At 54.0% G+C, this 21,165-nt stretch overlaps 1 protein-coding gene across 2 annotated transcripts in view; it reads left to right on the forward strand.

The window, feature by feature from the left end:
* Positions 1 to 1,728: 1,728 nt before the first annotated feature.
* LOC140408389 (serine/threonine-protein kinase 32B-like) overlaps positions 1,729 to 21,165 on the forward strand; it is a 510,363-nt gene continuing 490,926 nt past the window's right edge. For both annotated transcript variants that reach the window (XM_072495512.1, XM_072495513.1), the window contains exon 1: positions 1,729 to 2,399. In XM_072495512.1, the coding sequence (XP_072351613.1) occupies positions 2,330 to 2,399 (70 nt within the window). In that variant the 5' untranslated portion in view covers positions 1,729 to 2,329. The remainder of the gene's footprint in view (positions 2,400 to 21,165) is intronic.

Here is a 21,165-nt window from a genome sequence, read left to right on the forward strand (position 1 = left end):
GCAGTTCTCAAAAGGAACGCACTTTGTCAAGTGGTACCCCTCTTTCTGACATTAGCATTGCAAAAGGAGTAAGTTTGCGGCTGCAATTCACCGTTATGGTTCATTGCCCCTCTCATACCAGTGGGGTTTAAAGCCTCCGAATACTTGAAGAACTATTAATTTCCATGGTCTGCTACTTAATAAATTACTATCGTCAGGGCCTCTCTCTTCCTGTACTGCATTCCTCCATCTATTGTGGAACTTTGTCCCTCACCCCCAATCTGCTTGACTTCTTCTACCACCAGCACTTTCCCCAATTCATTGCCATTATCTAGTTGTTTGAGGGATTTTGCTGTGTGCACATCGGTTGCTGCATTTCCTACATTCCAACGGTATTGATCATTGGGCAGCACGGTAGCACAGTGGTTAGCACAATTGCGTCACAGCTCCAGGGTCCCAGGTTCGATTCTCGGCTTGGGTCACTGTCTGTGCGGAGTCTGCATGTTCTCGCCGTGTGTGCGTGGGTTTCCTCCGGGTGCTCCGGTTTCCCCCCACAGTCCAAAGATGTGCAAGTTAGATGGATTGGCCATGATAAATTGCCCTTAGTGTCCAAAATTGCCCTTCGTGTCCAAAATTGCCCTTAGTGTTGGGTGGGGTAACTGGGTTATGGGGATAGGGTGGGGGGGGGTGGGCTTGGGTAGGGTGCTCTTTCCAAGAGCCGGTGCAGACTTGATGGGCCGAATGGCTTCCTTCTGCACTGTAAATTCTATGATAAGTATTTCCTTGACCCCAATGTGCTTTGGGAGGTCGCGAGGTCAGGAGGGGTGCCATATAAATGCACATTCTTTGTTGTAAACATGATGTGGCGGGATTTTCCGCTCCCGCGATGCGACCCGCCATTGACCGGCGGTGGGATCTTCTGGTTCCGTGGCTGTTTACGGGGTTTCCCATTATTTCCCACCCTCCACCGTCGTGGAAGGTGGGTGGGAGCGGTCGCCGTCGGATGGACCGGAAGACTTCATCGGCGGGAACGGCCAGAAAATTCCTTTCTCTAACTTTGAAGGTGGCAAGGCCGTTGCACTTTGTGAATGCAAATTGGGCGAGGGGAGGGGGGAATCGGTGCAGTGGAGCATTCTGGGGAGTGGGATTGGTGGTTGCTGAAGGACCCCCAAAGTTTTTGATGCCCAAGCCTCAAGCGTTTCCCCAAAGCAGTCCTGCCCTCCCCGCGGACTTCTCTGATGTGAAGGACCTAGAACCACATCTCAATTACACTAAGATCCAACAGTAGTAACTTCATTCAAGCCCACTTGTGACAATAATAAAGATTATTATTATTATTCACCCTATCACCTTCACCAGCAGAAACAAAAAAGCAGCGACCCAGGACCAGATCCCGGGAACCAACTCGGTTTATTCAGTATAGGGGTCTGTGCATTATTCAGTCGCCACCCGCGCTGCAGACGGAATTGTGATTTCCCGTTGTTTTATTGTTATTTTCCTGCACGCAAGCAGCAGTGAAATGAACAAATATTCCCCAGGCTGAACGCAATCTTTCAGGTGCTTCAATCCGATCCAGGACACGATCTTTAATAGTTGAAAAAAATAACATGTGAGAGGTCCCCCACTTCAGGCGGTTAGAGATATTGCCAGGAAGGGGGAAATAGAACATGTCCACCCTGCAATATTGTTACACAGAGCCAGGTTCCGAAGCAAACGTGAAACATCGCAAGCATTTTGATGCTTGCAGTGGTCTTGTTGGGTCCTCAATGAGAGGAAATTCTCCTGCATATTTCCTGGTGGCTGTGCAGCAATTGGGAGGAAGGGACCTGACATTTTTCGCGTCTCTCCCTCCCCTGAAACTGACTACCGCTCGTGTCAACATCTGGATACCTGGGTGCTGTGGAGCACAGCTGCCCTTTCACTGGGCAGGGCGGACTCGCCACAATCGGCGCTCCTCCTGCTCCGGCAGTGTCGTCGGTGTCACAGTATATATTTATGATTATGTCAAAAAATAAATAATCTTGTGCGGTCTGTGCAGCAGCAACAACAACAACAACAAAAGAAGGCTGTCTTGTAACCTGGAAATGGGCAGGCTGCAGACGAATCGCTTTCCATGCCTGACTGGCGGCGGGATGATGTGAACCGACCCTCCACGAGTACTTGTCATTTCGAGGCACACCTTCGCCAAAGGGATGGACAGGAGCGATGCGCGGGACCCTCGCGTTTAAAGGCAGCAGCAAAGATTGCGCGCTTGCACCCTCCTCCGGGAGCAGCGTGGGAAAGAACCTGGGGAGAGGTCCCTACGTTCCGGGGATGCTCGGCGCTCAGATAGTGTCCAAGTTGACGGGGAATGCGGACGAGCAGGAATATGGGCGTCAATAATTCCCATAGAACGCCCGTGTTCGACGAAAACGAAGATGGTAAGTAAGGTCTCAATCGTGTTTACTGGTTTAAAAGTGTTGTTGAAATACTCGCAGCTTATATTTCACCCCTTCCTCCCTCTTTTTTCATTTGGTCACCGCACTGACTTCTGACTCAAGCATCAACTTGCTGAAAGGCGGGTTTGGAAATCAGACCATGCACTTTCCTCTTAGAATCCTCTCTTTCTACCTCGGCAGCTTCGACATGGCAAATATAGTTTAAAATGCCACTTGCGGCCTGATAATCCTAAACATTAAACTTTTTGCAATCGAACCTTTGATATGCAAACTTCAGAGAAGAAGTTATGATTGTGGGATATTTTCTAACGCAATTTAGAAAAAAAATTAAGAAGTCGGGGGCATTAATTTTGAAACTGCTTCCTTGAAATGTTATTGGACGGAGAGTTAAATCCACAAGTGGTCAGTCAATTCCTTTCCTTCAAAACTGATCATTTTACTGGGTTCCACTCGTTTAGGTGAACAATTGATATTGAAATAATGGATGGTCCCTTGTTTGGTTTTGGCACATTTTGGACAGAGACATGACCGAGAATCTGGACAATGAGCACAATAATCTAATCAGGCTGCTAAATTAGAATATAGGATTTCAGCACAAAGTTAATCCCCGCTTGTTGATCTAGAAACGTGGGAGACAAACTACTCTCCCCAGTAAATATTGCTCAAAAGCAAAACATGTAAAATGTCATGTGGAATTATTTGGTGAATACATTTGGCACCGGTGGTTACCATTAGTTTAAACCATTGCCGCCCTTTTGGTCACAAGGGCAGCTTCTGCTGAAGTAACAGTGATATGGTATCATATGTTGATTGTGGATGTTATTTTCAAAATAATTCATTCTTCACTCGATTTTTGACCTGGAGACCAGACTGGATGCGACTCCTTAACTTAGTTATTTTAATCTCTCAACTTTATTAAACTCTGAGAGTTTGCAAATAACAATGGTTGGCCCTGAATTCAAAAGCACTGTTTCATTGGCACCAAGTATTCCGTTTTCGTCATTATCATTGAGTTTATTAATGTTTCTGGAATGTAATGTGCTGGCCCAGTTCTTAATGGGCAGGTGAAGCATCAACTGTACTTAATTGTAATCAAGTAGATCATACATTTGTGTTCGAAATCCAAAACAAAGTCAGTGGCTGTTGTACATTAGTAATGATCAAACTATAATATGTTTCTTCATAGAGTTGCCGTAATATTACTACTGTGGAGATCTAAAGTGCATGCTTTAGGTTAGAGAGTAGTGACAAACACTAGCAAACGCTAAATAGGGACAATGGGGAGGTGGTGGCGCAATGGTATTGTCACTGGACTAATAAGGGTGGCACTATAGCACAGTGGTTAGCACTGTTGCTTCATAACAACAGGGTCCCAGATTCGATTCCCGCTTGGGTCACTGTCTTTGCGGAGTCTATACGTTCTCCCCGTGTCTGTGCGGGTTTCCTCTGGGTGCTCCGGTTTCCTCCCACAAGTCCTGCTTGTTAGGTGAATTGGACATTCTGAATTCTCCCTCTGTGTACCCGAACAGGCGCCGGAGTGTGGCGACGAGGGGCTTTTCACAGTAACTTCATTGCAGTGTTAATGTATTGTTGTGACAATAATAAAGATTATATAATATAAACCAGAGAGAGACCCTGATTAATGCTCTGCGGACCCAGGTTCAATTCCCACCACTGCAGATGGTGACATTTGAATTCAATAAAATCTGGAATTAAAAGTCTAATGATGACCATGAAACCATTGTCAATTGTCGTAAAAACCATCTGGTTCACTAATGTCCTTCAGGAAAGGAAATCTGCTATCCTTACTTGGTCTGGCCTACATGTGACTCCAGACCCACAGCAATGTGGTTGGCTCTTAACTGCCCCCTCAAGTGCAATTAGGGATGGGCAATAAATGCTGGCACTGCCTGCGACGCCAACGTCCCATGAAGAATAAAGAAAAAAAACCTAAATAGTAACGAGCACTCACCAACACTGGGGAGGTCTTGTGATACAATGGATAGCATCGCTACCCCTGAGCTAGAATACCTGGGGCCTGAGTCTCACCCCCAGGGACTTGATGGTCATGGAAAGTGTGTTCACAATGTGGCCAACAGATAGTGTATCAGCCTGTAAAACTCTTCCAACACAGGCAGTAAGTGTGGGAGAGACTCCTGGTCAGCAATGCTTTGAGTGGAGTGCCACCCCTCCAGCTCCAGGCAATGGGGTACACAGAACATCGAACATACAGTGCAGAAGGAGGCCATTCGGCCCATCGAGTCTGCACCGACCCACTTAAGCCCTCACTTCAACCCTATCCCCTTAACGTAATAACCCCTCCTAACCATTTTTTGGACACTAAGGGCAATTTAGCATGGTCAATCCACCTAACCTGCACGTATTTGGACTGTGGGAGGAAACCGGAGCACCCGGAGGAAACCCATGCAGACACGGGGAGAACGTGGAGACTCTGCACAGACAGTGACCCAGCAGGGAATCGAACCTGGGACCGTGGCACTGTGAAGCCACAATGCTAACCACTGTGCTACCATGCTACCCTGCACCTGGAAAAATCTCACTGTGGAGTCAGCCTTGTGCACCATTTGGTGAAGGAAGGAAGAGAAATGACAAATACTCCCAAACACTGCCAGGATAGGACTCAGTCTCCTTCTCATTAAATTCATGAAAAATCCATTTAATTCAAGAATACAAATGGTTATTGCGATGAATAATGATACAAGAAATGTATTCCAAATAACTCAGGAGGAAGAACGAATGCAAATGGCAAATATATCGGGCGAAATTCTCCGTTATCGGCGGAAACTCCGCCGATCGGCGCAAAAAACGGCGCAAATCCCACTTGCGTCACGTCATAAAAATGGGCCGATAGTCTGCGGCCCGAAATGGGCTAGCAGCGACGTAACGGAATCCGCGCTTGCGCAGTGGTTCACACCGTGCAGCGTCATACGCGCTGCACGGCGTGACGGCTCATAAGGCCGCGCAGCTCCCCCCCACCCGACCAGAACAGCCGACCGCAACACCCGACTTGATGGCTGGCCGTCGCTCAGCCCCGAGGTTCGAGTCACGCGATGTGGAGGCACTCCTGGACGCGGTGGAGCAGAGGAGGGACGCCCTGTATCCCGGGCACGGCCGCAGAGTTGCCCCACGCCACAGCCGGCGTCTGTGGAGGGAGGTGGCAGAGGCCGTCACCGCTGTGGCCCTAACACCACGGACAAGCACCCAGTGCCACAAGAAGGTGAACAACCTCGTCAGAGCAGGCAGGGTGAGCGTCCCCCATATCCCCCATATCCCCTCTCCCCCAAATCCCCCCCTCCCCCATATCCCCCCCTCCCCCATATCCCCCCTCCCCATATCCCCCATATCCCCCATATCCCCCCTCCCCCATATCCCCCCTCCCCCATATCCCCCCCTCCCCCATATCCCCCCTCCCCCATATCCCCCATATCCCCCCTCCCCCATATCCCCCCTCCCCCATATCCCCCATATCCCCCATATCCCCCCTCCCCCATATCCCCCATATTCCCCCCTCCCCCATATCTCCCCTCCCCCATATCCCCCATCCCCCATATCCCCCATATCCCCCCTCCCCCATATCCCCCCTCCCCCATATCCCCCATATCCCCCATATCCCCCCTCCCCATATCCCCCATATTCCCCCCTCCCCCATATCCCCCCTCCCCCATATCCCCCCTCCCCATATCCCCCCCTCCCCCATATCCCCCCCTCCCCCATATCCCCCATATCCCCCCTCCCCCATATTCCCCATATCCCCCTCCCCCATATTCCCCATATCCCCCCTCCCCCATATCCCCCCTCCCACATATCCCCCCTCCCCCATATCCCCCATATCCCCCCTCCCCCATATCCCACATATCCCCCTCCCCATATCCCCCATATTCCCCCCTCCCCCATATCCCCCCTCCCCATATCCCCCTCCCCCATATCCCCCATATTCCCCCCTCCCCCATATCCCCCCTCCCCCATATTCCCCATATCCCCCCCTCCCCATATCCCCCCTCCCACATATCCCCCCTCCCCATATCCCCCATATCCCCCCTCCCCCATATCCCCCCTCCCCCATATCCCCCATATCCCCCCTCCCCCATATCCCCCATATTCCCCCTCCACCATATCCCCCATATTCCCCCCTCCCCCATATCCCCCCTCCCCCATATCCCCCCCTCCCCCATATCCCCAAGTGAATCCAGCCCTAACCTTAACCTCTGCAATGCACGCGCAACCGATGGCGTGCATTCATATACCTGCCTAACACTGTTGCCTTTTACCCCTGCCACCACCCCCCCCCCCCCCCCCCCCCAGGAGAAGCGCGCACACAACAATAGGGAGCATGTGAGGACTGGAGGAGGGCCCGCTGATGAGAGGCCACTGACCGTACACGAGGAAAGGGCCCTGGAACTGGCTGGCGGACCTGAGGACCGGGAGGTTGCTGATGCAGAGGTCGGGGCCCCACGAGCAAGTGAGCCGCCAACAGCCCGTCCCCATATCCCCCCTCCCCTATATCCCCCTCTCCCGTATCACCTGATCACTGCCTGATGTCTAACCATGCATGCTTCATTGTGTATCGCAGGACCAAACGTCCAGGCACCCATCCCCGCAGATGCAGACCGCCCGCAGGATGCCCCTCGGAGACCACGGGAGACGGAGAGACCCGCACCCTCCAGCATGCGACGCCCGCAGGATGCCCCTCGGAGACCACGGGAGACGGAGAGACCCGAACCCTCCAGCATGCGACGCCCGCAGGATGCCCCTCGGAGACCACGGGAGACGGAGAGACCCGAACCCTCCAGCATGCGACGCCCGCAGGATGCCCCTCGGAGACCACGGGAGACGGAGAGACCCGAACCCTCCAGCATGCGACGCCCGCAGGATGCCCCTCGGAGACCACGGGAGACGGAGAGAACCGAACCCTCCAGCATGCGACGCCCGCAGGATGCCCCTCGGAGACCACGGGAGACGGAGAGACCCGAACCCTCCAGCATGCGACGCCCGCAGGATGCCCCTCGGAGACCACGGGAGACAGAGAGACCTGGAGCAACAGGGAGACGACACCCCCGTCACGTGCGGGAGCGACCACCCAGCGATGAGGGGGGCAGCCACAGGCCCCCGTCACATCCGAGCCAGGACACCACTACCCAGGACACCACTATCCAGGACACCCCTACCCAGGACACCCCTACCCGGGACACCACTACCCGGGACAGCACTACCCGGGACAGCACTACCCGGGACAGCACTACCCGGGACAGCACTACCCAGGACACCCCTACCCGGGAAGACGAAATACCGGACAGTGACTCAGAGTGGATGGGTGGAGACGAACCCCCACCCCAAAGTGCCATGGACTCAGAGTGGGACGAAGAGCACGACACAACGCCACTGCTGTCACCAACACCCTCCACCATCGCAGAAACACTCACCACGGTTGGGCACTTTAGTGATGAGGCGTCTGGTACACTCACTGGTGCGCACAACACAGCCGTCCCGGTACAGCAGGTGGAGGTAGGAGCAGCAGAGGGACCGGGCGGTCGGAGGGCAGCCCAGGCCAAGCGAACATCTGCCGCCCAGATGGATCCCGGGTTCCTGCAGTTACCACACCCACACATAGATCCGATGCAACCACCGACACGGAGACGAGCGAATAGGGTGACGGGTGGCTTGCGGCGGCTGCGGTCGCAGGTGGAGGAGTCCACCCGCGTCCAGGAGCTGGGAGTGGTCCCGGTCATGCGTGCCACCCAGGCTGACACCGCACGGGTGGCGTCCGCGGTGGAGGCAATGGGTGCGACGGTGTCAGACATGGGGAACGGTTTGCGAGGCCTGGGGCCTTCCGTGCAGGCGGCGTCTGTGGCCCAGGAAATGGCTGCCCTCTCACAGGAGGCCATGAGCCAGTGCCAGCGCCAGATGGCAGAGGCGCTCAACGCCATAGCCCAGTCTCAGCAGGCCATGGCCCAGTCTCAGCAGGCCATAGCCCAGTCTCTGCAGGCCATGGCCCAGTCTCTGCAGGCCATGGCCCAGTCTCAGCAGGCCATCGCTGAGGGCATCGGCGCCAGTGGCCATGTGCGAGCTGGCGTCGCACTGTCGCAGACAGGGTTCGACAACCCCCTGGGCTCCATGGCTGCAAACCTGTAGACCCCTGTCGATACCAGCACGGGCCTCCAGGACTGGCAGCGCCAGATGTCGGGGGCGCGTCGGATGGCCAGTCCGTTCGCATCCCCCACCCATGTAGAGGCCTGGGGGCCATCGGGCACCCCGAGGGAGGAGGAGGTGGTGTGGTCCGTCCCGGCTCCCTCTGTAGGGGAGGTCCCGGTACACCGCGACACCTCGGACTCCCCCCCTTCCGTCCCAGGTGCATCGGGTGGGCAACGGGCAGGACAGGCTGGCAGCTCGCCATCCCAGTCGCCTGGGCCGCAGCCTGGCCCATCTAGGCCAGGACGCCCCAGGAAACGGCCGCCAAAGGGATCCAGTGTCAGAGGGCAGGAATCACAGGAGTCCACCTCCAGTTCTGCTGTACCGTCTGGGGAACCACGTAGACGTAGTCAAAGGGCCCGTAAGGCCAAACAATTAGACACTGAGTAAGTTGGCACGGGTGCAGGGCACAGATGAGTTTTAGGGGCTAGGGCACGTGCATGAACTCCTTTGGTTATTAAAGTCAATGTTACACCTACCGAAGCTGCCTTTGTGCTCTGTCCAAAGTGTGCGGGGGTGTCATGTACGTTGAGCGCAAGTGTGTGTGTGAGGGGTGGTCTTACCTCAGCCCCAGGTGAGTCTGCCCCCTTCCCCCTGGGCCGCCATCAACATCCCCCGGGCAGAGGACGGGACCGTGCGCTGCAGTGTCACAGCCGCATGCAGGGATGGTCCGGGTGGATGGTGGTACTGTGGCCATGGGTCAGACATAGTCCAACGATGTAGAGCCAGGAGCTCATCGGAGGCGGGTTGTCATCATTCTCCATGGCCTGCGATAGACACGCGTCCACCCGCAACTGGGTGAGCCCGGCCCGTTGTGCCGCCGGTGGATCGGCAATTGGGAGTGGGGGGGTGGTGTGCATGCGGGTGGGGTGTGTGGGGTTGGGGAGGGGGGTGAGGGTGCTGGGTGGGTGGATGGGTGGGGGGTGTGGGTGGTCGGCTGTTGTCATGGTGTGCGGTCTGTGGCCATACTACCCGATTCCCACGCCCATCTAGTCAGTGAAGCGGGCGTCTATCAGTCTGTCCCGTGCCCGCTGGGCCAGCCGGTAACGGTGGACAGCCACCCGTCTGTGTCTACCCCGTCTGCCCTGACCATTGCCCCCATCCCCCTCATCTGGGGAGGACTGGGCCTCTTCCTGCTGCTCCTCCACTCCGCCCTCCTCTGCCTGCGGCACATCGCCCCTCTGCTGGGCTATGTTGTGCAGGACGCAGCACACCACAATGATGCGGCCGACCCTATCTGACCGATACTGGAGGGCGCCCCCAGAGAGGTCCAGGCACCTGAAACGCATCTTCAGCACGCCAAAGCACCTCTCGATCACTCCCCTTGTCGCTACATGGGCATCATTGTAGCGGTTCTCCGCCTCATTGCGTGGCCTCCGTATAGGCGTCATCAGCCACGATCGCAATGGGTAGCCCCTGTCGCCCAGCAACCAGCCCCTCAGCCGGGGATGGCGTCCCTCGTACATGCCGGGGATGGATGACCGCGACAACACGAATGAGTCGTGTACACTGCCTGGATGACGGGCGCAGACGTGCAGGATCATCATGCGGTGGTCGCAGACCACCTGTACGTTCATCGAATAGGTCCCCTTCCTATTAGTGAACACGGCCCTGTTATCTGCAGGTGGCCGCACGGCGACGTGCATCCCATCGATCGCGCCCTGGACCATGGGGAACCCGGCAACGGCAGAGAAGCCCACGGCCCGGGCATCTTGGCTGGCCCGGTCCACGGGGAAGCGGATGTAGCGGTGCGCCATGGCATAAAGGGCATCTGTCACTGCCCGGATGCACCGATGCACCGATGTCTGCGATATGCCGGACAGGTCCCCACTCGGTGCCTGGAATGACCCCGTTGCATAAAAGTTCAGGGCCACCGTAACCTTGACGGACACGGGGAGAGGGTGTCCCCCGCCAGTGCCACGCGGTGACAGGTGTGCCAGCAGGTGGCAGATGTGTGCCACGGTTTCCCGGCTCATCCGGAGTCTCCTCCTGCATTCCCGGTCCGTGAGGTCCTGGTATGACTGCCGGGGCCGGTACACACGGGGCGCCCTCGGGTGCCTCCGTTGCCGTGGGGCCGCGACGTCCTCCTCCCCCTCCTCGTCCTGTCGGTCAGGTGTCCCTCCAGCCTGGGCGGCTGCCGCCTGCCCCTCTGCGGCAGCCTGCGCCGCCTCTCTGGCACGCTCCTCCTCCTCCTCCTCCTCCTCCTCCTCCTCATCCAGGGCATCATAGACATGAGCGGCTGCCACCACGGCGGCCAACATCGCTGGATGGTCTGAAAACATGACGGCCTGGTGGGGGGGAGGGGAACGACGACATGTCATCATTGCCCATATCCCCTCCTCCCCCCAGCCAGGTGGCATGGACCGCATGGGTCCAACTGTTGGAGGCTGGCACCTGGCCAGGTGGACCAACTCATTTGCCCTCCCATCACCCACCCCGGCACGGACCCCCCCCCCCCCCCAACCTCCACCCCAGCACGGACCCCCCCCCAACCTCCACCCCGGCACGGACCCCCTCCACAACCCCCAACCTCCACCCCGACACGGACCCCCTCCCCAACCTCCACCCCGGCACGGACCCCCTCCCCAACCTCCACCCCGGCACGGACCCCCTCCACAACCCCCAACCTCCACCCCGGCACGGACCCCCCCCCAGCCTCCACCCCAGCACGGACCCCCCCCCAACCTCCACCCCGGCACGGACCCCCCTCCCCAACCGCCAACCTCCACCCCGGCACGGACCCCCTCCCCAACCCCCAACCTCCACCCCAGCACGGACCCCCCCCCAACCTCCACCCCGGCACGGACCCCCTCCACAACCCCCAACCTCCACCCCGGCACGGACCCCCTCCCCAACCTCCACCCCGGCACGGACCCCCTCCCCAACCTCCACCCCGGCACGGACCCCCTCCCCAACCACCAACCTCCACCCCGGCACGGACCCCCTCCCCAACCTCCACCCCGGCACGGACCCCCTCCCCAACCCCCAACCTCCACCCCAGCACGGACCCCCCCCCAACCTCCACCCCGGCACGGACCCCCTCCACAACCCCCAACCTCCACCCCGGCACGGACCCCCTCCCGGCACTCCCCCGGAGCCCAGCCTACTCTAACCACCCCCCCCCCCCCCCCCCCGCCGCACACACACACAAGCCGAGACACACCTCTCCTCAGGCAATCAGTCTGCGGCCACGCCATTTCCTGCCCAGAGCCAACCCCCCAGGCCGTCACTCACCTCCTCGCTGGTCGGCGTTAGCCTGGAGCACCGGGTCACGCCGATGAAAAGGAGGTTTGATTCACGTCGACGTGAACGGTCATCACGTCGACGGGACTTCGGCCCATCCGGAAGGGAGAATATCGGCAGGCCGAAAATCGGCTGCCTTGCGCAGACCCGTGACATTCTCCGCGGCAGCGGCGCCATTAACGCCCCGCCGACTTTTCTCCCTTCGGAGATTTCGGCGGGGGCGGGATTCACGGCGGCCAACGGCCATTCTCCGACCCGGCGGGGGGTCGGAGAATGACGCCCATCAGTTCAACAATGCTTTTGGCATAATCTCTAATCTTGACTAATGAAGAAATAATTTTGTGTCCATTGAAATACAAAGCTAATTCACAGACTTATTTTTAGACTAATATTGGAAAACTCATTTATACTCGAAACAGACAAAGCACTGACATTAACAGTGAAATAACACTGGAGTGTTACAGCATCAATTTTCAGGCCTTTAAATAAGAACCCTACATTACACTCTCACCCAAAACAAATGACAAAAGTAAGATTGCTTATTCACTTATGTTACTCACACATCTGGAGTGAGGGGAAAAAAGTGAACTGTCCCTCCTCATTTTTGTCTACCTGTGTCTGCAGCCTTCGACACAGGTAATCAGACTAACCCGTTGATGACACCTTCAATAATTTTGCTTTTGATTGAGTTTTCTGGGGTAGTAACTGGCTAGATTGCATTAGTCCTGCCCTTTGCGGAGGGAGCTAGCTTGGCAATTTTCTACGTTGTTGGGTAGACAGCACTGCTGCAGCTGCATTAGAACAGCTTGGTTTGGGGATGTGGCTAGTTCTGGATCTCAAGTCTTTGGCTTTCTAGCTGGGATGTTTTCTGTGCCCATAGCCTTTGCTGCATTCAGTTTGCCGAACCATTTCTTGATATTGCGCGAGTGAACTAATTTTGCTAAACACTGGCATTTCATCTGGAGGTCAATTTGGATCATCCACTCCACTTTTCTGGCTGAAGATGGTCACAAATACTTCAGCCTCGTTCCTCCGCTGATAGAATTATTTTTTTTTAAATATATTTTTTTATTCTCCTCTTTTTTCACATTTTCTCCCAAATTTACACCCACCAACAATAAACAATAATCAGTAACAAATATGTCAATCCCCATATCAATAACAACGATCCCTCTCACCAAACCCCAAACATTAGCCCGCATGTTCACACAAACAAATGACAAAAAGGAATTAGGGATCACCCATAGTCGCCATTAATACACACAGCCCCCCTCCCCCCAACCCTCCCACCCACACGCCCCAAATAATGTTCAATGTTATCCAGTTCTTGAAAGTGCATAATGAATAATGCCCATGAATTGTAGAACCCCTCCATCCTTCCCCTCAGTTCAAACTTAACCTTCTCAAGAGTCAAGAATTCCAACAGATCCCCCCCGCCACGCTAGGGCACAGGGTGGAGAGGTTGCTCTCCAACCTATCAGCATCTGCCTTTGGGTGATCAACGAGGCGAAGGCTACAACATCTGCCTCCGCACCCGTTTCCAACCCTGGCTGGTCCAGCACCCCGAATATGGCCTCCCGGGGGCCCGGGTCAAGTTTCACGTACACCATTTTAGAAATTACCCGAAAAACCTCCTTCCACTAATCCTCTAGCTTTGGACGGGACCAAAACATATGAACGTGATTAGCGGCCTCCCCCCCGCCCCGCAACGCTCACACACATCTACTCCTTCAAAGAATCGGCTCATCCTCGCCCTCGTGAGGTGTGCGCTGTATACCACCTTCAGCTGTATCAGCCCCAACCTTGCGCACGAGTTGGAGGCATTCACTCTCCAGAGCACCTCACAACAGAACCCCTCCTCCATATCCTCTCCCAACTCTTCCTCCCACTTTGCTGTGAATCCTTCCAGTGATGCCTTCTCCTCTTCCAAAATAGCTCCGTAAACCGCTGACACAACCTCCTTCTCCAGTCCCCCTGGCGTCAGCACCTCCTCCAGCAATGTGGAGACCCGCCCCACCGGGAAGCTCTGTATCTCCTCTCTGGCAAAATCTCGAACCTGCATGTATCCAAACATTTCTCCCTACTCCAGCCCATACTTCGCTTCCAGCTCCTTCAATCCTGCAAACCGACCCCTAAGAAACAAATCTTTTAGTGTCTTAATCCCCTTCTCCTCCCATTTCCGAAAATTTCCATCCCACCTCCCTGGCTCAAATCTGTGGTTCCCCCAAATCGGCATTCCCCTTGACCCTGCCCCCAATCTGAATTGTTGGCGAAACTGCCTCCAAATTCTCAATGAAGCTATTATTACCGGACTCACTGAGTATTTCCCCGGGGCTATCGGGAGCGGCGCTGTTGCTAGTGCTTTCAATCCCGACCCGCTGCACAAACCCTCCTCCATTCTGACCCACTGGGAATCAACCCCTCTGACCCAGCTCCGCACCTTCTCCACATTTGCCGCCCAGTAGTAATATATCAGGTTCGGAAGACCCAAACCCTCTGCCTGCCTTCCCCTCTGTAGCAGCACCTTTCTAACACTGGCCACCTTCCCTCCCCATATGAACGATGTAATCCTTCCCTCAATCTCTCTGAAAAAAGCCTTTGGCAGGAAAATCGGCAGACATTGAAAAATAAACAGAAATCGCGGCAACACGTTCATTTCAACAGCCTGTACCCGACCCAGTGACAGAGGGAGGCCATCCCACCTTGCCAGATCAGCTTTCACTCTCCCCACCAAACTAAAAATGTTGTACCTGCGGAGCGCCCCCCCCCCCCCTCTCCCGGGCAACCTGCACCCCCAGGTACCTAAAGTGAGTCCCTGCCCTACGGAATGGCAGTCCTCCCACCCCCGGCCGAGACACCACAAAATACTCACCCTTGTCTAGATTCAGCTTGTACCCCGAGAAAGACCCAAACACTTGGAGCAGCTCCAATATTCCCCCTATCGACACACTCATTTCCGACACGTATAACAGCAAGTCTTCGGCATATAAGGACACCCTATGCTCTATCCCCCCCCCTGCACTATTCCTTTCCATATCCCCGAACATCTTAATGCGATGGCCAACGGCTCAATCGCAAGTGCAAACAGCAAAGGGGACATAGGACATCCCTGCCTAGTCCCACGGTGGAGAGAAAAGTATCTCGAGCTGATGTTGTTTGTGCGGACACTCGACCTCGGCTCCTTATATAATAGCTTTACCCAGTTCACAAATCTTGGTCCAATCCCAAACCGCTCCAGAACTGCCATCAAGTACCCCCATTCTACCCGGTCAAACACCTTCTCAGCGCCCAAAGCCACAACCACCTGTTTCCTTCCCCTCTGCCGGTGCCATAACGACGTTCAAAACCCTCCTAATGTTCGAAAAGAGCTGCCTCCCCCTCACGAACCCCGTCTGATCCTCCCCTATCACCTTCGGAAGGCACTCCTCCAGCCTACCCGCCAGTACCTTCGCCAATATTTTTGCGTCCACATTCAAAAGGGATATGGGCCTATATGACCCACACTCCGTCAGATCCTTATCTTTTTTTAGCAACAGGGAAATCGATGCCTGCCCCAAAGTTTGTGGCAACATCCCCTTCCCTATCGCCTCTTCAAACATCCCCACCATCAGCAGTGCCAGCTTATCCTTGAATTTTTTATAATATTCCACTGGAAACCCATCCGGTCCTGCCACCTTCCCCGACTGCATTCTCCCAATCGCATCCTTTATCTCCTGCTCCACTATCGCTCCTTCTAATGTAGCACTGTCCCCCTCCCCTAACCTCGGGTACTCCAACCCATCTAGAAATTCCTGCATCTCACGGTCTCCACGTGGCTCTGACCTGTACAACCTCTCATAAAATTCCTCAAAAACCTTGTTAATCAGATCCGGAGCCACCACCAACTTCCCTGCCCTATCCCTCACCTGAACAATTTCCTTTACCACTGCCTCCCTCTGGAGCTGAACTGCTAGCCTACCTTATCTCCATGTTCATAAAATGCCCCCCTTGCTCGTCTCAATTGGCGCACCGCCTTCCTGGTAGATAGTCGGTCAAAGCTCGCCTGTAGTTCCTTCCTCTTTTCCATCTTCTGCATAACTCCTATCTACCTCCAACATCTCATCTATTACCCTCTGCCGCTCCAACCTCTCCTCTTTGTCCACCCTGGCCTTAAACTAAATCACCTCACCCCTCACCACCGCCTTTAGAGCCTCCCAGATAACTGCCTTCGACACCTCACCCGTACAGTTGAAACCTACATATTCCTTAATTACCTTTTCAATGTTGTCACAGAACCCTTGGTCCCCCAAAAGTCCCACATCTAATTTCCACCCCGGCCTCTGAGCTACCCCTTTCTCCAGTACCATATCCACCCAATGCGGAGCATGATCTGACATTGCAATTGCCGAGTATTCCGACCCCTTAACCCCAGTCAACAAAGCCTTCCCCACCACGAAAATGTCGAGCATACCTTATGGACTGCTGAGAAAAACGAGTACTCCCGTTTCCTCGGGCGTAGTAACCTCCAAGGGTCCACCCCTCCCATTTCCACCATTAGCCCAGCCAACACCTTCGCCCCCCCCTGATGGGACCAGCGAGCGCGGCCGTGACCTGTCCAACCTTGGCTCCTGCACCAAGTTCCAGTCCCCCCCCACTATCAGTTCATGTGTGTCCGAGTCAGGGATGGCCCCAAACACCTTCTTTGCAAATCCCACATCGTCCCAATTGGGACCGTATACACTTAACAGCGCCACTAACCTCCCCTCCAGTGCCCCTGTCGCAGTTACATATCTACCCCCCTGATCTGCCACCACCTTCTCCATCTGGAAGCATACTCTTTTGCTGACCATTACCGCTACCCGTCGAGCCCTTCCGTCAAATCCAGAGTGAAATACCTGACTAACCCAGCCCTTTTTAAGTCTCACCTGGTCCTTCACCCTCAAGCGAGTCTCCTGCAGCATTGCTACATTGGCTTTCAAAATTTAAGATGCGCAAGCACCCTTGACCTCTTGACCGGACCTCCTAACCCCCTCACGTTCCATGTGACTATCCTAACTGGTGGTCTCTCACCCTCCCCACCCTTCTTATCCACCATCATCATACCACCGGGCCCTGCCCATGAGCCTGACCCGCCCCTACCCATTATTGACATCGAACCCCTTCCTCCCTTCCCAAAACCCCCCCCCAACATTTCCTCTCGAAAAAACATTTCCCAGCATCAGTCCTTTCTCCCCCCTCGCTCGCCTCGTAGGCCCATCGAAACCTGCTAACCAGGCTCCAACCGCTGATAGAATAATTGAATAGAATCCCTACATGGCAGAAAGATGCCATTCGGCCCATCACATCTGCATCGACCCTTGGAAAGAGCACCCTACTGAGGCCCACACCCCCACCCTATCCCCGTAACCCAGTAAACCCACCTAACCTTTTAGACACTAGGGGGAAATTTAGCATGGCCAATCCACCTGACCTGCACATGTTTGGACTGTGGGAGGAAACCGGAGCACCCGGAAGAAACCCACGCAGACATGGGGAGAAAGTGCAAACCCCACACAGACAGTCACCTGAGTCTGGAATTGAACTGGGTCCCTGGCGCTGTGAGGCAGCAGTGCTAATCACTGTGCCTCCACGCCATCCTAATGTACTGGACTCTTCCAACATTGTGGATGGGGACGTTTGCGAAGCCTCCACTTCCTGTTGGTTGTTTAATTATCCACCACCATTCAGGACTGGAAATGGCAGCACAATGGGTTTGGCTGTGATTCTTTAGTTGTGGCATCAGTTTGCTATAGCAAGCTGCCTCCACTGTTTACTGGACATGTGGTCCTGTTTTGTAACTTCACCTGGTTGGAATCTCATATGTAGATATGTCCTGATGCTGCCTCTTTTACACTCTTCACTGAAGCAGAGCTGCCTCCAGGCTAGATGGTTTTGGCAGAGTGAGAGAAATTCTAGGAGATAAGGTTACAGACTGTAGGGGTGAATAATACTGTGGATCTGGAGTCATGTGTAGGCAGATATCCTTCCCTGCAGAACATGAATGAACGAGGTGGCTTTTTACAACAGTTCACCATTACTGATACTAGCTTTACTGAATTCAATTCATTTAATTAAATAATGCCATGATGGCATTTGAACTCAGGTTTATGGATCATTACACCAGGCCTCTGGAAATGAAACCACCATGTACCTGTGCTGGAATTTATATCACACCATTCATGACTTTTAGGATACTCTAAAGTGCTTTTGAAGTCTGATGTTGCTGTTGGTTGAAGGTGCTTTTGTGCATTCATAACCTGTGTCCACCCATCCCCCCACTCGGCCAATGGCTCCGTTACTCTGCCTCCAAAGGAGGTATTTTAGCCATGTTTAGTATTTTAATGTTACTTCTGCCAAACATGTCTGGACATCATTGTGGAGCGATAACATTTCCTCTCCATGCATTCTGCCTCACCTGCTGACTATTTCTAGCAGTTTCTGTTTCTGCAGTCGGAGGTCTCTTTGGCTGTATCTGCAGTCGGAGTTCTCTTTGGCTGTATCTGCAGTCGGAGGTCTCTTTGGCTGTATCTGCAGTCGGAGGTCTCTTTGGCTGTATCTGCAGTCGGAGGTCTCTTCGGCTGTATCTGCAGTTGGAGGTCTCTTCGGCTGTATCTGCAGTCGGAGGTCTCTTTGGCTGTATCTGCAGTCGGAGGTCTCTTCGGCTGTATCTGCAGTCGGAGGTCTCTTTGGCTGTATCTGCAGTCGGAGGTCTCTTTGGCTGTATCTGCAGTCGGAGGTCTCTTTGACTGTATCTGCAGTCGGAGGTCTCTTTGGCTGTATCTGCAGTCGGAGGTCTCTTCGGCTGTATCTGCAGTCGGAGGTCTCTTTGGCTGTATCTGCAGTCGGAGGTCTCTTTGGCTGTATCTGCAGTCGGAGGTCTCTTCGGCTGTATCTGCAGTTGGAGGTCTCTTCGGCTGTATCTGCAGTCGGAGGTCTCTTTGGCTGTATCTGCAGTCGGAGGTCTCTTCGGCTGTATCTGCAGTCGGAGGTCTCTTTGGCTGTATCTGCAGTCGGAGGTCTCTTTGGCTGTATCTGCAGTCGGAGGTCTCTTTGACTGTATCTGCAGTCGGAGGTCTCTTTGGCTGTATCTGCAGTCGGAGGTCTCTTTGGCTGTTTCTGCAGTCGGAGGTCTCTTTGGCTGTATCTGCAGTCGGAGGTCTCTTTGGCTGTTTCTGCAGTCGGAGGTCTCTTTGGCTGTATCTTCAGTCGGAGGTCTCTTTGGCTGCATCTGCAGTCGGAGGTCTCTTTGGCTGTTTCTGCAGTCGGAGGTCTCTTTGGCTGTATCTGGCCTGATGAGATGAGAGTTCATGGGTTCCCGAGTCCCTGTGGAGAGCTTGCAGTGCCACCTGGCTTTTACCAAGGTGCAAACAGCACTAGGGTGTCTATCCTGCCGGTGGGACAAAACATGCACAGGGACGGTGATCTTGGACCAATCTTTTGATCATCAGTCCTAATATCCCTTTGTCAATAATGTCAATTTGTGCTTCATAAAACTTCTGTGAGCCGCCTTGGGTGACTTAACAATGTTAAAGATGCAAGTTGCTGTTGCTGTAAATTTTCATGCAATGATGGAATGGCAGACGTGTGCTTCGTAAACTGGTGTTTTGCATCTGGAGCACACAATGCAATATGGGAATAATCCATCATCCCAAGAATCCAGCGATCCTGGTCTCCTCAGCCATCTGCATGGAGACACAGTCAAATCTTTTCAATTAATCTGTCCCAGCAGAAAAGGCATAGATAACTTAGAGGGAAGTGTACAGCAATTGATAAATGGCCATGTTGGTTCCCGGAATGAGCCTGGGGCACAGATCTTGAGAGCTGTTGTCACTCTGTCCTTGATTGAGAGCTGCGGTTGCCCTTGGTGATCGGGCAAGAGCTGCGGATGCCCTCGAAGCTCGGGTGAGAGCTGTCTGCAATGTAGACTTTTGGTACCAATCCAAAGCTCCCTGAAGGAAGTCTGAAACGTAGGCTCCAGGAAAGGTTTAGAAATAGGCCTGGGTGTGTAGATCCTGTTGGATTGGTAATACCAGAATGGTTTGGCCCTCTTCCGATCCTGTTTAATGAATCTGGTCAGCCACACAGTCTGCTGTTATTTGGACTTATCTTCCTCCAGCATTTATATAAGATTCGGTGCGATTCCCACAGGGATTCCCATTGGCTGCACAGATCCACCACACTTCTCTTGCACCTTGGAAGGTTATGTTATAAGAAGTTTGAAAGAGTAAATGGTGATTATTAAATGGTTAAGGTAATTAAAGGATATGACAGTGAGAAATCCTTTCTTCCAGTTTGTGAGCCCAGAACAAGACGAGGACACCTCCTTGAAACGAGAGTCAGACCATTGAGGGGTGATATCAGGAAGCACTTCTTCACGTGGAAGATGGTGAAATTCTGGAATTCTCTTCCCCCCAAAAAAATGTTGCTGAAGCATGGGGGGGGGGGGGGGGGGGGGGTGAGGCTGGGGGATTGGGGGTAAGGCCGTGACTTGAAAATTTCATAACTGGGACTAATTTATTATTCTTTTGTTTTTAAAATAAATTTAATGTGCCCAATCCTTTTTCTTCCAATTAAGGGGCAATTTAGCTTGGCCAATCCACCTACCCTGCACATCTTTGGGTTGTGGGGGTGAGACCCACGCAGACAAAGGGAGAATGTGCAAACTCCACACGGACAGTGGCCCGGGTCCTCAGCGCCGTGAGCAGTGCTAACTACTGCGCCACCGTGCCGCCCAGACTAATTGGTTATTGATAAGCTATGGATCCAACATTATTGGAGATGAATTACAGATCAGCCTTGAGCTAGGTGAGGGGCAGGGCAGATTCGAAGGGGTGAATGGCCCACTCCTGTTCCATTGAGCAGTGTCTAGATCCAGGCTCAGTAGTTCTTTTCACATAGAATGCTCTCATTTGGTTATTTTTAGTCTTTTAAAAATAAATTTAGAGTGCCCAATTCATTTTTTTCCAATTAAGGGGCAATTTAGTGTGGCCAATCTACCTATCCTGCACATGTTTGGGTTGTGGGGGCAAAACCCACGCAGACACGGGGAGCATGTGCAAACTCCACATGGACAGTGACCCAGAGTCGGGATCGAACCGGGGACCTCGACGCCGTGAGACAACAGTGCTAACCACTGCGCCACCGTGCTGCCGTTCTCATTTGGTTATGTAGACAGTGGGGTGGGCCATCTGCGTAGAAGACATGGCAAACATCTCCAAAGTAATCTCAGTGAGCAGCGTCCCTTTAACAAAGTGCTTCCCCGGTGCTGAATTGGTCCTGG

Source organism: Scyliorhinus torazame, chromosome 3 (genome assembly GCF_047496885.1).
Source record: "Scyliorhinus torazame isolate Kashiwa2021f chromosome 3, sScyTor2.1, whole genome shotgun sequence".
Taxonomy (NCBI): Eukaryota; Metazoa; Chordata; class Chondrichthyes; order Carcharhiniformes; family Scyliorhinidae; genus Scyliorhinus; species Scyliorhinus torazame.